Source organism: Carcharhinus amblyrhynchos, chromosome 7 (assembly GCF_965287045.1).
Source record: "Carcharhinus amblyrhynchos chromosome 7, sCarAmb.v2.hapA, whole genome shotgun sequence".
Lineage (NCBI taxonomy): Eukaryota > Metazoa > Chordata > Chondrichthyes > Carcharhiniformes > Carcharhinidae > Carcharhinus > Carcharhinus amblyrhynchos.
Genome location: NC_137330.1, coordinates 91,272,963 through 91,289,360, shown reverse-complemented (window position 1 = coordinate 91,289,360; position 16,398 = coordinate 91,272,963). Strand labels below are relative to the sequence as shown.

The window sequence follows — 16,398 nt, the reverse complement described above, 5'->3', positions numbered from 1 at the left end:
CACCTCTCCCAGAACTGGTCCCAATGTCCCAAGAATTTGAATCCTTCCTTCTTACACCATCTCGCCTGTCACACGTTCATCAACTCTAACCTCCTATGTCTATGCTCACTAGTGCATGGCATCTGGAAGTTCCTACCTCTGAGGTTCTGCTTTTTAATGCCTTACACAGGGTGGCACAGTGGTTAGCACTGCTGCTTCACAGCACCAGGGACCGGATTCAACTCCCAGCCTGGGTCACTGTGCGGAGTTTGCATGTTCTCCCCGAGTCTGCGTGGGTTTTCTCCAGGTGCTCTGGTTTCTTCCCACAGTCCAAAAGGTGTGCTGGTTAGGTGCATTGGCCATGTTAAATTCTCCCTCCATGTACCCAAACAGGCGTCGGAGTGTGGCGACTATGGGATTTTCACAGTAGCTTCATTGCAGTGTTAATGTAAGTCTATTTGTGACACTAATAAATAAACTTTGAACTAAGTTCCCCAAAAGCAGCTTTCAGCATCTCATCCTTCCTTCTACCTATGTCTTTGATATTGTTGTGAACCATGACCTCTGGCTCTTCACCCTTCCCCTTAAGAACGTCCTTCAGCTGCCCTGTGACATCCTCGACCCCAGCACCAGGGAGGCAATGTACCATCCTGGAGTCACATCTGTGACTACAGAAACGCCCATCTATTCCCTTAACTATCAAATCCCCTACCATTATTCCTCGTGCACTCTTCTCAATTTCCACCAGTCAGCTGAGCCACCCTTGGTGTCCCCAACCTGCCTGGCCTGCCTAAATTCTCTGGAAGTCACCCATTCCCTCTCTGCCGGCATGCTCATAACCTTCAAAGTCATAGATGCACCACAGTGACTCCAACCCCACTTAAGTACCAAAACCCTGAGCTCAAGTTTCTGCAGCTAGTGACACTTCCTGAACATGTGTTTGTCTAGTTGCCCTCCCATACCTTCAGACCACCTTCCAACTGCTTGCTATAAATTGGAGACCAGACTTACTCAGTAATCAGCTCCTCTTGTACCTATACATTAGTTACTAAAGAGTTATGTAAGGATTTTTCTATACTCCAGCTATTTACATAATTGTGTTAACTGCATTTTCAACTAATTAATAAACCTGACTACTCCCAGTAACTGTTATGGCTACTACTGCAAAAACCTTATGACAATAAACTAACTTAGTACCATTAGTAATAAATTGTATCAGTTCTTAAAAGATAAACTAGCAAAATACAAGCAAAATGGCTGAGGAAGCCACTCAGTTCAAGGCCAATTCGGGATGGACGATAAATGCTGACCCAGCCAGCAACATCCACATCCCTGTGAATAAATAAAAAATACCCTTGGTTTTCTATGATTTTGATTATGTTTGTTAAAGAGCTTGACAACTTGCAATTATAGATTGCCTCTCATGTATAAAAATGCACCAAACATCTTAAGTAACTTTCTTTTGTTCTATTTCAGGAATTGATACTAATCAATTTGTGGCACAGTGGTTAACGCTGTTGTCTCACAGTGCCAGGGCCAGGCTTTGATTCCGGCCTTGGGTGCCCATCTTTGTGGAATTTGGACGTTCTCTCCACATGTGCATGGGTTTCCTCCGGGTGCTCCAGTTTCCGCCCACAGTCCAAAGATGTGCAGGTTAGGTGGATTGGCCATGTTAAATTGCCCTTTAGTGTCCAAAGATATATAGGTTAGGTCAATTAGCTATGGTAAATGTGTGCGGTTACGGGATAGTGTTCAAGGGATGGACCTGTGTAAAATGTTCTTTTGGAGAGTTGGTGCAGATTTGATGGGCTGAATGGCTTCCTTCTGCACTGTAGGAATTCTATGGTTCTATTTCCTACATTTTCTGTATCCCAAATAACTAAATATTGAGCACTCCTAAATTACCTCTTCTTTTGAAATGACAGGTATAATCTTGGACTCTGGGGATGGAGTCACGCACACTGTGCCAGTCTATGAAGGGTACAGCATCCCTCATGCTATACAACGCTTAAATTTGGCTGGTCGAGATCTCACAGACTATCTCAAAATGGTGCGTAAAATGTTTATTTTAAAATGGATAATACATCCGCAGGTTTGTTGGAAGTATCACAAACTGTAAGGACTGGAACTATTCAAGGAGAAAGTCCACTGCCACTTTAGAGCAATGATGTGGATGTTGTCAGACTTTTTACTGTACTTTAGAGCAACTCAGGATGTAGCTTAGTTGATATCACCCACATTTCGAGAACAAATATTTCAAAATGTTTGCTACAGCATCTATTCACCTTGACACAAATACATTTGTTTAGGCAAAGGTATTAAGAATTACAGAACAAAGACAGGTAGATGGTATTAAGATGCAAATCAGCCATGATATAATTGAATGATTGAACAGGCTTGATGGCCTACTCCTGTATCAGTGTTCCTTCCCATAATTCACCATCATGACTTTATTTAGGACCTTTGGCCTAATCCAGTTTTGTTTTATAGTCAGTTTCCTCCAGGTGATCCTGTTTTCTCCCACATCCAAAGATGTGCGGTTTAGGTGGATTGGCCATGTTAAATTGCCCTTTGGTGTCAGGGGAACCAGCTATGGTAAATCCATGGGGTTGTAGGGATGGGGCCTGGGTGGCATTGTGATCAGTTCAGACTTGATGGGCCAAATGGCCTCCTTCTGCTCTGCAGGACTCTATGATTCCATGATTTGCATGTGACAATCGACTTATCCCTTTGTAATGAGAAGACCAAAAGAAAAGATCATTCAACATATCTATTGTCTTATCAATCCTCAGGAGAGCCCCAAAATACTTTACAACCAGTTCACAGTGTTTGAAATGCAACCATTGCACTAATTGAATCAAGTTGTTTGCAAGTTGCGATGGCGGTTCATCTCCATCTGCTTGAGGGTAATTAGGGTGGGCAGTAAATGCTGGCCTTGCCACCTGTGCCCACATCCCATGAACAATTTTTTAAAAAGTGGAAAATCAGTTCCTCTCCCTGGAAATCTGGCAGTATGTGTGTGTCAAAGTATTGTGTGAAAATCCAGTGGGTGGCCTGAGTGCTAAGACCCAAAAAGCTTAAGGTGGCAATGCCATTTATGTACATAATATACATTTATGTATATTACTCCACTGCGGCCTAAGGAGTAATCTAGCAATAACCTTTCTTGAGGTAGGCTTTTGCAGCACCGGAGGCAGCAATGTTGTATTGAACAATGACTGTTTTGTATGTGGGGTGTAGCCCCTTTAAGAGGACGGATCAGGTGACCCAGGCAAGGGGTGACCTGCCTGGAAATCTGCCCCTTCAGGCAGTTGGGGGCTGGAGTGTGAAAAGAACAGTTCGTCAATAAGCCCCTATTGTTCCTGTGGCTTGCCTCAGTGTAAATTCTTTGGAACTAACATCCCCCCACCACCTCCTCCCCCACCCCTTAACAGGTTGTACCTTATTTTGGTTTTATGTCAAGAATATACTCATACCATTACTTCTCCACTGCGAGAGTGAATGATAATTAAACCTTGAGATTGTCTTGCATTTAGCAAAGCTTTATTGAAAGGGGAGCAATTTCCTCATAGTTTGGTTTTCTACTCAGTCAATAAGAGTTAATTTTAAACACCTTTCTGGTTTTACAGCTGTTGAAAGAAAGGGGTTATTCATTTAACACTTCCGCAGAGCGGGAGATTGTTCGAGATATCAAAGAGAAGTACTGTTATGTCGCTGAAGACTACGAAGCAGAACTGGGCAGCTTGGAAAATGGTGAAGAGCTGAACTACACATTGCCAGATGGACAAATAATTACAATAGGCAACGAGAGGTTCAGGTAACGTAACGAGAATGCGAATATGCTTCTGTTAGGAAAACGGATCAGAGATTATTTGAATCCTATGCGTCTCAGATCTCTGAATGTCATATTTCCGAAAAAAGCACCCATCTCGTGCTGGTGTAGCCAGCGAGTTCACAGCTGTAGTTCCCCAATGTGATATATTGGCATCTCATCCATAGGATTAAGAAATATGGGGAAAGAAGTTGGGAGAATTATCTGTGTTTATAAACCTTCAAGCAGTCTAGAGGTGGCATCAATGGAGCAAATGGGTCCTTGAAAGGGGAAGAAATAAAGGGAGTCTCCCCATTGCAAGAAAATGCTTCAAGTTTATTTATTAGTGTCACAGGTAGAGGACCTGTTGGGACTGGGAGTAGAGTATGGGGGGATGGCTTCTGTAGAATTGTTCCTTGTTAATAATTACCCTTTGTGATCCTGCTGAAGTCTGCAGCTTGCATCGTTACACCCAGCATTCCCCTATTGTCGATTATAAATTCTCCTCTCTCCACCTGTAGTGGACCCACATTTGTCCTTGCTAATCTTTGCCTTTTCACATACTAAAGGAAGCTTTTGCAGTTTGCCTTTGTATTTCTCACTAGCTTGCAATCATATTTCCTTTCCTCTTTCTTTCTCAATCTTTTGCTCCTCCCTTCCTGGATTCTTAGTTGCTCACAATCCCTGAACTTATCACTTCTTCTGGCACTTTTGTAAGCCTTTGATCTCATGCAATCTTTCTCTTCTTTTGAGAGCCAGCGTTCCTGTTGGATGTTTGTGTCAGGGAGGAAAATAAATTTGTTATTTATGTCTCCCATTTCAGGGTGGTTTCTGAATTTGCATTAAGACTGGGATTTTACTGTCCTGCCCGCCACAGGAATCGGAGTGGGTGAGGGGCGGACAGTGGAAAGGTCCGCTGAACTTAGGCGGGAATTTCCAGTTTTGGGATGAGCAAGGCCATAAATTCTGGCCCAAAATGTGTGTGTCAGCCCTTATTCACACCTGCAAAGCAAGCGCTGTGACTAATCATACAATACAGATTAATAATTACCTGTTTCTGCCTTCCCACTTTCAAACATCCTTACGCAATAATGCATATTAGTGTGCAGCAAACTGAATGTTGCATTTTAGATCAAAGTCAAGATGTCTCTATTTTCCATTAAATCCTTTGAAAAATGTTAGTGAAGAGAAGATGAGTGACGTTTCCATTGAAGATGAAATCGACAGTTTTGTGTAATTTTGCTTGCATGCAATATTAATGAGTGCTTTGACCAACTAGCTGACGATCGTAGTTTTATGTCTACCTTAAAGTCTCAAAGCTTTAGCTATTCTGCTAGGATCAAAGCAGCTTTGAAGCTGTCTCTGCCCTACTCAAAACATAATGTCCTTTTCGATATCTAGTGACGTGTAATGAGGTAGCAGGAATGATCCTGTGGCTCTATGTTATGTTGTGCATTCTAATCTTTACAGGTTTAATTTTTTTTAATGATGCATGTATTTTCTTAAAACATTGCATGTGAAGGCTCCACCAGTTGTAGCAGACAGACTGGGCTATGGGGACCATGGTAACTAAGTCCACTTAATCACAGTAGAAGCCCATGTGTCAGGCTCCTGGTGGTGGAAAAACCTCCCCCGATTAAGTTGGAAAGCGATAGGGACTGATCTGGGATTCCCAGCCACCTCCGGCAGCTTGTAGTTAGGCTCGTGAATGACATTCATTGTCCCTGAGCCCACCGTAATTTACTGATGGCTCGGGGCTGAAATGGAAGCCTCAGGGATCTCCCACGCCCTTGAGGGTGAGGGATTCCACATTGCAATCAGGCATTTTGCAGTAATGCCCAACTGAGGGAGCAGGGAGCAGGCAGCTGGCCCCTGAGAGCTACTACACCGCCCCCCGGCCACTACCACCACCCCGCACCGCCCCCCCCCCCCCCCATTTCATTTTGCCTTCGAACCCCCTCTCCCACAATGCCAGCCCACTTCACTCAGCTTTGGCCTTGGGTCTCTCTGCAATCTGGGAGGCCTCACGTGAGTGTTGTGTCATGTCACCAGCAGCCATCACTTCCACTGGTGGCATAAGGAGACTAAGAAGTCTCACAACACCAGGTTAGACTTCTCACTGTGCTTACCCCATCCAACGCCAGCATCTCCACATCATGGCATAAGGAGCTTCTGATGGGCTGGCAGCTCTCAGCGGGCCCAGCACCCAGGATCTCAATCACAGAGAAGAACTCTTGGCATCACCTCAGCCTGAAGAAAGCCACATGCAATAAAAGTTTCCTTTTATTAATACTTGAAATTGGCCAATTAACTTGATTCTATTGTGTCTCCCACACGGAACTGACAGTGACTGTAACAAGATGCACGGTAGCACAGTGGTTAGCACTGCTGCCTCACAATGCCGTGAACCTGGGTTCGATTCCCAGCTTGGGCCACTGTCTGTGCAGAGTCTGTACCTTTTTCCTGTGTCTGCGTGGATTTTCTCCGGGTTCTCTGGTGTCGTCCGCGAAGGACATGCTGGTTAAATGCATTAGCCGTTGTCCCTCAGTGTACCTGAACAGGTGCCAGAGTGTGGTGACTAGGGGACTTTCACAATAACTTCACTGCAGTGTTAATGTAAGCCTACTTGTGACAATAATAAATAAAATTCAAACTGAAGATGGCTGGGGAGGCTCTGAGGGAAGCTGCGGTGGGGCCTCTCACACGATTAAGCGGGCCTGGCACCCAGGATTCTTGCCTCAACGGGACTGCGTTAAATACAGCCCAAGACTTTGGTTTGACATTTCATCCAGAAGTCAAGGCCTCCCAAAAGTGCAGCACTTCCTCGATAATGTACTGAAGTGTCAGCTTGTGTTCAAGTTTGTGGAATGGCTTCCGCCTTGCAGATCAAATTGCAGAATACTGAGCCATGGCTGACGTGGTGAGAATTGTGTTCTATAATCTGAGATGTTAATTGCATGGTAATGATACTATGAACGTAAAAGCCAATTGTGATGTTTCTCCTCTTGTCCAGAGTTCCAGAGATCTTATTTAGACCAGAGGTGATTGGAAGAGACCATTATGGAATTCATGAAAGTCTTCTCCGCGCCATTATTCTCTGTGATGTAGACCTGAGACAAATCTTTGCTGCAAACATTATTCTGTCTGGTATGTTGGCTGATCACCTGTTTAAAATAAGTCAGAAATTGAACTGCCGAACGTAATATAAGAACATAAGAACATAAGAAATAGGAGCAGGAGTAGGCCATCTAGCCCTTCGAGCCTGCCCCGCCATTCAATAAGATCATGGCTGATCTGTTGTGGCTCAGTTCCACTTTCCCGCCCTCTCCCCATAACCCTTAATCCCCTCTCTTATCAAGAACCCATCAACCTGCTTCTTAAAAATATTTAGCGAGGCAGCCTCCACCACTTCAACGGGCAGAGAATTCCAGAGATTCACCACCCTTTGAGTGAAGAAGTTCCTCCTCAACTCCGTTCTAAACTGCCTCCCCTTTATCTTGAGGCTGTGCCCCCTAGTCCTACTGTCCTTTCTGAGCGGGAAGAGTCTTTCCACCTCTATCCTATCCATCCCATTCATCATCTTATACGTCTCAATGAGATCTCCCCTCATTCTTCTAAACTCTAACGAGTACAAGCCTAGTTTATTCAGCTTCTCATAGCTCAATCCCCTCAACTCCGGTATCAGCCTAGTAAACCTCCTCTGCACTCCCTCCAGGGCCAAAATATCCTTGCGCAGGTGCGGCACCCAAAACTGCACACAGTACTCCAGCTGCGGCCTCACCAATGCCCTATACAGCTGCAGCAAGACCTCCCTACTTTTAATATGGACATACGAAGTGTTAAGCACAGGTTGAAGAGACATGTATTGTCTCCAGACAGGACAGTTAGTGAGATTTTGCAAGCTCAGGCAAGTTGTGATGGTTACAGATAGTGTGACATGAACCCAAAATCGCGGTTAAGGCCATCCTCATGTGTGCAGAACTTGGCTATCAGTCTCTGCTCAGCGACACTGTTGTTGTGTACGTGACAGAGTGTATAGAGTGTACATGACAGCACAGAGTCGCTCAGCAGAGACTGACAGCCAAGTTCCACACACATGAGGATGGCTCAACCAGGATCTTGGGTTCATGTCACACTATCTGTAACCCCCAAGACTTGCCTGGGCTTGCAAAATCTCACTAACTGTCCTGCCTGGAGACAATACACATCCCTTTAACCTGTGCTAAACGCTCTCTCCACTCACATGTCTGTATCTATGAGACTTGGTTACCTGTAAGGACTCGCATTCCAACCATTATTTTATAAATTGAGTTTGTGTCTTTATATGTCTTGTTTGTGAACAGAACTCCCACTCACCTGACGAAGGACCAGCAAATGCTCCAAAAGTTAGTGGCTTTTGCTACCAAATAAACCTGTTGGATTTTAACCTGGTGTTGTGAGACTTCTTACAGCATTTATTGCCCATTTCTAGGTGCCCTTGTTCAGATGGTCGTTGAGAGTCAACCACATTGCTGTGGGTCTGGAAACACATGTGGGCCAGACCAATTAGACCTGTAGAAAGGGTCAAGAGCTTCAACCTTGTAGGTGTCCAAATCACCAACAACCTGTCCTGGTCCCTCCAAGCTGACACTTTTGTTAAGGAAGCCCACCAGCGCCTCTATTTTCTCAGAAGACTAAGGAAATTTGGCATATCAGCTATGACTCTCACCAACTTTTACAGATGCACCATAGAAAGCATTCTTTCTGGTTGTATCACAGCTTGGTATAATTTCTGCTCTGCCCAAGACCACAAGAAACTACAAAAGGTCATGAATGTAGCCCAATCTATCACCCAAACCAGCCTCCTATCCATTGACTCTATCCACACTACCCGCTGCCTCAGCAAAGCAGCCAGCATAATTTAGGACCCCATGCACCCCGGACATTCTCTCTTCCACCTTCTTCCTTCATTAAGAAGATACAAAAGTCTGAGGTCACGTACCAACCGATTCAAGAACAGCTTCTTCCCTGCTGCTGTCTGACTTTTGAATGGACTTACCTTGCATTAAGCTGATCTTTCTCTACACCCTGGCTATGACTGCAACACTACATTCTGCACTCTCTCATTTCCTTCTCTATGAATGGTATGCTTTGTTTGTATAGCACACAAGAAACAATACTTTTCACTGTATACTAATACATGTGACAATAATAAATCAGGTAAGAACAACACGTTCGTGAACCTGATGGGTTTTTCTGACAAATAATGGTTTCATGGTCATCAGTAGATTCTTAATTCCAAAAGTTTTTTATTCAGTTTAACCGTTTGCAGAGGTGGGATTTGAACCCAAGTTCTCCAGAACAATAGCTGAGTGTCTGGATTAATAGCCCAGTGATAATACCATAGGCCATTGCCTCTAACTTTTCACCATCGCATTCTGTGAAAGACCTATGACCTTTGTTGAATGATGTGGAGATGCCGGCGTTGGACTGGGGTAAACACAGTAAGAAGCGTGACAACACCAGGTTTAAGTCGTATAAGATGATGAATGGGATGGATAGGATAGAGGTGGAAAGACTCTTCCCGCTCAAAAAAGACAGTAGGACTAGGGGGCACAGCCTCAAGATAAAGGGGGGGCAGTTCAGAACGGAGTTGAGGAGGAACTTCTTCACTCAAAGGGTGGTGAATCTCTGGAATTCTCTGCCCGTTGAAGTGGTGGAGGCTGCCTCGCTAAATATTTTTAAGAAGCGGGTTGATGGGTTTTTGATAAGAGAGGGGATTAAGGGTTATGGGGAGAGGGCGGGAAAGTGGAACTGAGCCACGACAGATCAGCCATGATCTTATTGAATGGCGGGGCAGGCTCGAAGGGCCAGATGGCCTACTCCTGCTCCTATTTCTTATGTTCTTATGTTCTTAAGTCCAACCAATTTACTATCGAGTAAACTACCTGGTGTTGTCAGACTTCTTACTTCGTTGAATGCTCAGCTATTCAGGTTCGGTCACTGTAGCATTTTGTTGAACCTGGCCATTTAAAAGTAGTTTTCAACATTTTCCCATTGTTCTGAGAAATGACAATTTTCAAATGAGTTACTGATCCAAGTAGCCCAGGAAGATTCCAGATTCTTTGCCCAGGTAGTCAGATCTCAGTCAAGATCGCAGTGAGTGTCTGGCAATCGAATCGTGGAAGGAGAAAATTAGTTAAGGAAAAGGAACTATTACTAAACTAAAAATTAAGGTGCTGTTGCCATAAAAAAACCCTTTTCAAACCTGTTTACTTTCTTAAAGGTGGAAACACAATGTTGACTGGATTGTCACTGAGAGTACAAAAAGAAATCTCCTCCATGTTGCCTCTGGACCTGTCAAAATATGTATGCATCACCAGCCCAGCAAATCGGGACTTCACAGTATGGAGTGGAGGAGCCGCGCTGGCAAATTCATCTGCCATTGAGTGTGCCTGGATCAGCCAAGAAGAATATTATGAGTTTGGTCCAAAGATTGTTCATAGGAAGTGCTTTTAAATTAGAAATCCTGTACAAAGTATTTTACGGATTTCTTTTATTGATCATAATGCAATAACGATTTAACCAGTGTTATCTGACAGCAATATTCCAAAATAAGGTCTATATTTCTTTACAGTAGGTGACTTTTTTTTTCAACTGTGTTTTTACTGAGCTGGAGTGCTGACCAGACTCATAATTTCTTACCTAGTTCTGTCTGTCTGTAGCTGGGAAGGCACAGGCCTTGATGTTTGAATGCTGGAGGCTTAATGTTTCAAAGTTTGATTCTGTACGTTCTGTTCCCACCCCTGCTGTGCGTCATGGACTACAAAAGCATTTTTCCTTGCTGCATCCTACCAGAGCACTAACCTCAAGTGCTAGCGAGTGGGAGGATGCAGCTACAAATTTTGATCCCAGGGTTCATACTTTAATTTTCTACTCTTGGGGGTGGACAATGCTGAGTTGGAGCTATTGGCATCATCTACATCATCATCTATACTCCAAAGATGTGTGGGTTAGGTTGATTGGCCATGTTAAATTGCCCCTTAGTGTCCCGGGTTGGGTAGGTTAGAGGGATTAGTGGGGTAAATATGTGGGGTGACGAGGATTAGGCCTGGGTGGGATTGTGGTCGGTGCAGACTCAATGCGCTGAATTGGCTGCTGTAGGGATTCTATGATTCCATGTTGGGGAAAGGGTGGAAAACAGAGGAAAATGAAGTAGATTAGCTTGGATACCACTCAAAATGAAAACTGTTGGAATGTTTTATTTTCTTCCCATCTGCCCTTTTGAAAGAGCAAAAAAGAGACTTGATATTGACTGGACCAAATAATTTGAATAATTTGGTAGAAATAATGTGCATCTAAAAAGAAAATGTATACTTTGGAGCGATCTGCATCTATATTGAAAGAAATGTTTATGACACGAAGCTTCGCACAAGAGTTTTTGTTTACATAAATCCAAACAGAATCTCCTTTCCAATAAAAGTTTGCCCCAGCTTCTGAATAATATCACAAATAATTTAACCATTTTTTTTAAACCTATTTATGTATCACTAAATCACTGACTAGTTTAGGAGCACTGAAGTAGAGTGCCATGATTCTGGCTCTGTGCAAAAGAGTGGTTCTATTTTAAAGGCCAGTCTTTTCTGAATACGTTTTGTAAAAAAAAATCAATTAAAGTAAAATGTGGATGTTTTCTTGATGTTTAAGATCAGGGATAATACTATCACAGGGCCTTTTCTGGAAGAGTTGCTTCACGGAATATTTTATCCAGGATAAAATGCCCTGAAACTTTGTACTGTAATACACTTGTTACAGTGTCACTTTCACCTAATAGCTGCTTCTGAAAGAATCATGTCTTGGACAGATTTTAGGAATGTATTTTTATGTGCCATTGATGGGGTGACATTCAAGTTCCCTTTAGAAAGAATTAGAAACTGCAATGTAAATGCTGCTTTGATCATCTTTGGGGACAACTCATTATTACAATTCTTGTTTCAGCATTTCAATTTTTTTTTTGTCTTTACATCAATATTGCCATTAAATCCTGGTAAATGTGAATCAAATTTGCCAAGAGACCTGCTTGAAGTGGAACCTCTGAATTTCAGGAACATTTGGAACAAATGTCCATCTTCTCAAACTCTAGCCTGTTATCTTCAAAGCACAAGGTAACTTGAGGGAAATGCAATCAATGAGAACCAGTTATCTGCCAATCAGGTTCAAATGCTTATATTTTAAAATTTAACAGTTTGATGCATGACGTTGATCACACCAAATCTGACACACAACATAGAGGGCAAAGCCTGCACACTTTTCCAATTACTATCCTGCTCAAACGTTTGGCTGATAGGAAATGCGATCAGTACTAACTATGAACAAGGAACTCGGGCAAATCCAACCATTTGAATGACTCCCTTTTCTCCCCCCTGGGAATCAGGAACAAGGAACTGCCACAAAATGAACAGAGATTCTTCAACTATTTTATTTCAAGCTGCCTTTACCATTCAATCCCTATCTCTTTCAGGTAGATATTTGTGACTGAAGAAATTCAATGAGATGTTGAAATTGAGTAAATCATCAAAGGAACATGTGTAAGCTGGAACGCTATCACCTTGCCCGCCACGGAATCAGAGCGGGAGAGGGTCCGACAATGGAAATTTCTGTTAACCTTGGGTGGAAATTTCCAGTCTTGCCCAAGCGAGGCTGGAAAATCCCGCCCGTTGAGTGATATATGGGAAAAGGAGAGAAAGGCAGTAGACAAAGAAAGAAAAACTTAGATTTTCACAGTAACTTCATTGCAGTATTAATGTAAGGCTCAAAAGTAGGCTAACAAATAAACTTAAACTATTTGCAAGTAAAAATGTGGAAACTACATAAGAACTCGACAGAAGGAAATAAGTGCAGAAAGGTTTTATTTGTTCAGGAACAAAAAAGACAATTTTTCTAATTAATCTTGTCATGGTAAAACAGTACATTCTTTGCTATAAACAAAGTCACTGGAAATCTGCTGGAACCTAATATAAATACACACATGGATGTGATCTACAGGAAAACAACCATCATTTGTAGAGCTAAACAGAAATGGAAAAGGGTGTTTATCGTAATTTCATAAATCACAGTATTGCTGATGGCTTTTTTCCTTGAGGTAATATATTTCATTATGTTAGATTATTTGCACAAAAAATGTATTAATGACAAGCAAAACATGATGAGTGGGGCCTTTTAATTTTGCCCCCCTCAAAATTGTGAAATATTAGACTGTATAACATTTCGAAATGTTAAGGCTGAAGTATTATACAATGTACCATTTTATCTTTTGTTCAAAATAAATGTATTTTTAAAGTTAAACATCACTTTTTGTGAGACCTGTGTGGACTCCTTGTGCAATATCCCCATTTAACTTGAAAAATATTTATATATTTTCCTTGAGACTTTATTTTCCACAGATATAAAATTCAGGGATAGATCAGGAACAAAAAAGTTGCTGTTGCACAGGAGCCTCTTTTTTACTTGGACTTGTGATAAGTCATTTCATGCCAAAATCACTGATATGTGTGCTCCATGCTGTGTAAAACCATCCCCTTCCTTATGTTCAACTACATCCTCCCAGATCCCAGTTTGTTCCTTCAGGTAAAACAGCTCCAGCAAAATGAATAGATGATAAAGAAGCAAAAGGTGAATGAGTATTAGGTCGAAGAAATGCGGAAAGAAAATCCCAGAGATAGAGCTAAACTCGATCAAATTTTTAAATTGCAGACAACTGTCTGCAAATCTCAAAGCTCATTTCTCTGACCTATTCCAGTTGCAAGATCTGGCGGGGGGAAATGGAGGGGGAAATGGCCATTCCACCAAGTTGTTGATAAAACTTGGTGCTCTTTGATGTGGGAGCACAAGTTCTGTTTGAATCATAGAATCCCTATGGTGCAGAGGAAGGTCATTCATCTCATTGAGTCAGCACCAACTCTCCGAAAGAGCACTATATCCTGGCCTATCACCCCACCCTATCCCGTAGCTCAGCACATTGATCTTGGTCAATCCACCTAACCTGCACATCTCTGGACATGCAGGGGCAATTTAGCATGGCCAATTCAACTAACCCACACATCTTTGGACTGTGGGAGGAAACCAGAAGAAACCCATGCAGACACAGGGAGAATGTGCAAACGCTACACAGTCAGTCAGGGCCAGAATCAAACCTGGGTCCCTGGTACCATGAGGCAGCAGTGCCAACCACTGTACCACCATGACTCCTTTCTAAAGGATGATCTGATCTCAGTGTTCAGAGAGCCCCTATCCCCTCCTCCTCACCCCACCATGGGAATGGTGACCCCCTGCTGACAAGCAGAGCACTACCAACCCCTCAGGAAAGAGGAGAGGGGGGGGGGCATTCCCCCCCCCCCCCCACCACTAAACTAACAGGTCACCCCACCAACACCATGCAGGAATGAGGATGGCTGACTCCCCCACCCTCAAGCCCATCCTTCAAGCCATCCCCCTCAGCAGTCCCAATGATGGAATTCTCCCCAGGCATTGACACCCTGGACCTGCCATATTGAATCCCGAGGGGAGTTAAGGAGATAAGTGCAACGTCCATATGCCCTGTGCCGCTGCAAGGCTGCAGAGGACCTGGGTATTGAGTGGAATTGGGCTGGGAGTAAGGTATTGAATCCTTCCTGATATAAAGTAAAAGTTTATTTATTAGTCGCAAGTCAGACTTACAATAACACTGCAAAGAAGTTGCTGTGAAATTCCCCTAGGCGCCACAATCTGGCACCTGTTTGGGTCAATGCACCTAACCAGCATTCTTTCAGACTATAGGATGAAACCAGAGCACCCGGAGAAAATCCATGCAGACACAGGGAGAACATGTAAACTCCACACAGATAGTGACCCAAGCCAAGAATTGAATCCGGGTCCCTGGTGCTGTGAAACAACAGTGCTAACCACTGTGCCACCCTAAGGAGCTTTCATGGCTGGATTGTCCCTTCTAGTTTTGGGAAACTTGAAGATCACTGCTGGCATGGTGAGTTCAAGCATCTCACCTCCTCCGCACCCCCACCCCATCACCACAACCCCGGTAAAAATGACTGATTTTGAAGATTTACAAAATTCTATCTTTCCTGCTTGCTTTGATGGATTTTTGTGAGGACAGATCATTTGGGTTTGCAGAATCCAACAGGTTCTTGGGGAGAGGGAATTATGTTATTAAGCTGTGAATGTCAGGCGAGGTTTGAGGGGCTAAATGCACTTCTTCCTTTCCTATGTTCCTACCTTCAAGAGTGTGCATCACTATAATGTGGACCTGTTGCCCAGGTTCTACATCCACCTCGGCCTCACTGCACACTATTATCAGGCTTTATTCCAGTTGCTAGGCTGGCTGCCTGCTGTTTTTCAGGATTAGTTCATTAAAAATCTTAACCTTGGAGCTCTTAACAGAGCTTTGTGCCAGCAGATCGAGTGCCCGTTGAGCACTCTCACAAACGCTCCATTGATTTAGAACAAGCATTAAAGAGCAGAAAAAACATCTGTTAAGATCACATAACCCTCTTCCACAGCCAGAAGGGGGCATAACCAGCATGTGTAACGTCTACATTATGTCAGCAACCAAAAGGTGTCTTGGTGACTGCCCCACCTGCAGCTCTTGAAGCCGCAAGCTAGGTTTTCCACACTCTTCATTAAGACAGCTCTTGGCACAGAGCTATGTTCTGAGCTCCAGGCTATCATTTTTTTTGAATTAACTAATTCTGAAAAGTTGCAGGCAGACAGTTCAAAGCACTGTAGGCCAGTTGCCTTTTTTTAAAAACTGCCAGTCAGCTAACCATTGTGCACACTTTGCCATTGACACTCACTGGAGATCTTTTTAACTGTGTTAATTTTTAAAAAGTTAAAAGTTACAAAGCCAATGCTTAGAATGGACCTGGTGGACCCAAATCCATGCCTTGTTTGCTCCAAAGACCAAATTCAAATGGAATCCAATTCAAGTTCCCCATAGGAGGCACAAACACAATCCAAGCTGCCAAAATCAGGCGTTTGCACCTTATCTTGGGCTTGATCTGACACTTGATCTTAGCCAAAAGGTGTTAATCCCTTAGTGCACCATTCGTTCCACAGCAAGGGAAAGGGGATAAGGATAGAGATAGGGGAAGAGATAAGGATGTAGGAAGGGAGAGGGGTAAGGGGAAGAGACTGGGGGGAAGGAGAAGGCACCATATTTAAATGGCATCCCTCATTGGTGAGTTGCGGTGACGTTCTGCATTAAGAACGTCGGGAGAATTGACGCGGTCCAATCAGGATGGTCAGTCGGTGTATGTCCCCATGGTAACGGAATAGTTGCATTAAACAACAGCAGGAGTGACCGGGGGCCGAGAGTTGGGAACACTGTGAATTCAGGGAGTTCATTAGGCAGGGTCTGGTTATAAAGCAGGTAGTGAGAAGTTTGATTAAGCAGACTGGTATCAACAGTTAATGTGTGTCCTCCATTACCTCAAACTTCTCTTGTGTTTTGTTTGAAAGCTGCAGGATGGCTTATAGCCAGGCTGAATGTGTGATAAAGAACATCATTCGGGAAATAGCCCAGGAGTGCGCTGATAGGGGACACTCCATCTCTGAGACACTTGTAGCATTCATGGTGA

At 43.4% G+C, this 16,398-nt stretch overlaps 2 protein-coding genes across 2 annotated transcripts in view; both read left to right on the top strand.

Moving 5' to 3' along the window:
• The window catches only part of LOC145345608 (uncharacterized), a 99,453-nt gene extending 87,076 nt beyond the window's left edge, over positions 1 to 12,377 (top strand). Inside the window, exons 20-23 of the mRNA XM_080193440.1 lie at positions 1,905 to 2,029; positions 3,609 to 3,796; positions 6,804 to 6,937; positions 10,056 to 12,377. Coding sequence (XP_080049566.1) covers positions 1,905 to 2,029; positions 3,609 to 3,796; positions 6,804 to 6,937; positions 10,056 to 10,288 — 680 coding nt within the window. The 3' untranslated portion in view covers positions 10,289 to 12,377. The remainder of the gene's footprint in view (positions 1 to 1,904; positions 2,030 to 3,608; positions 3,797 to 6,803; positions 6,938 to 10,055) is intronic.
• Positions 12,378 to 16,105: 3,728 nt separating this feature from the next.
• The window catches only part of cfap206 (cilia and flagella associated protein 206), a 36,526-nt gene continuing 36,233 nt past the window's right edge, over positions 16,106 to 16,398 (top strand). The window contains exons 1-2 of the mRNA XM_080192787.1: positions 16,106 to 16,190; positions 16,280 to 16,394. Coding sequence (XP_080048913.1) covers positions 16,287 to 16,394 — 108 coding nt within the window. The 5' untranslated portion in view covers positions 16,106 to 16,190; positions 16,280 to 16,286. The remainder of the gene's footprint in view (positions 16,191 to 16,279; positions 16,395 to 16,398) is intronic.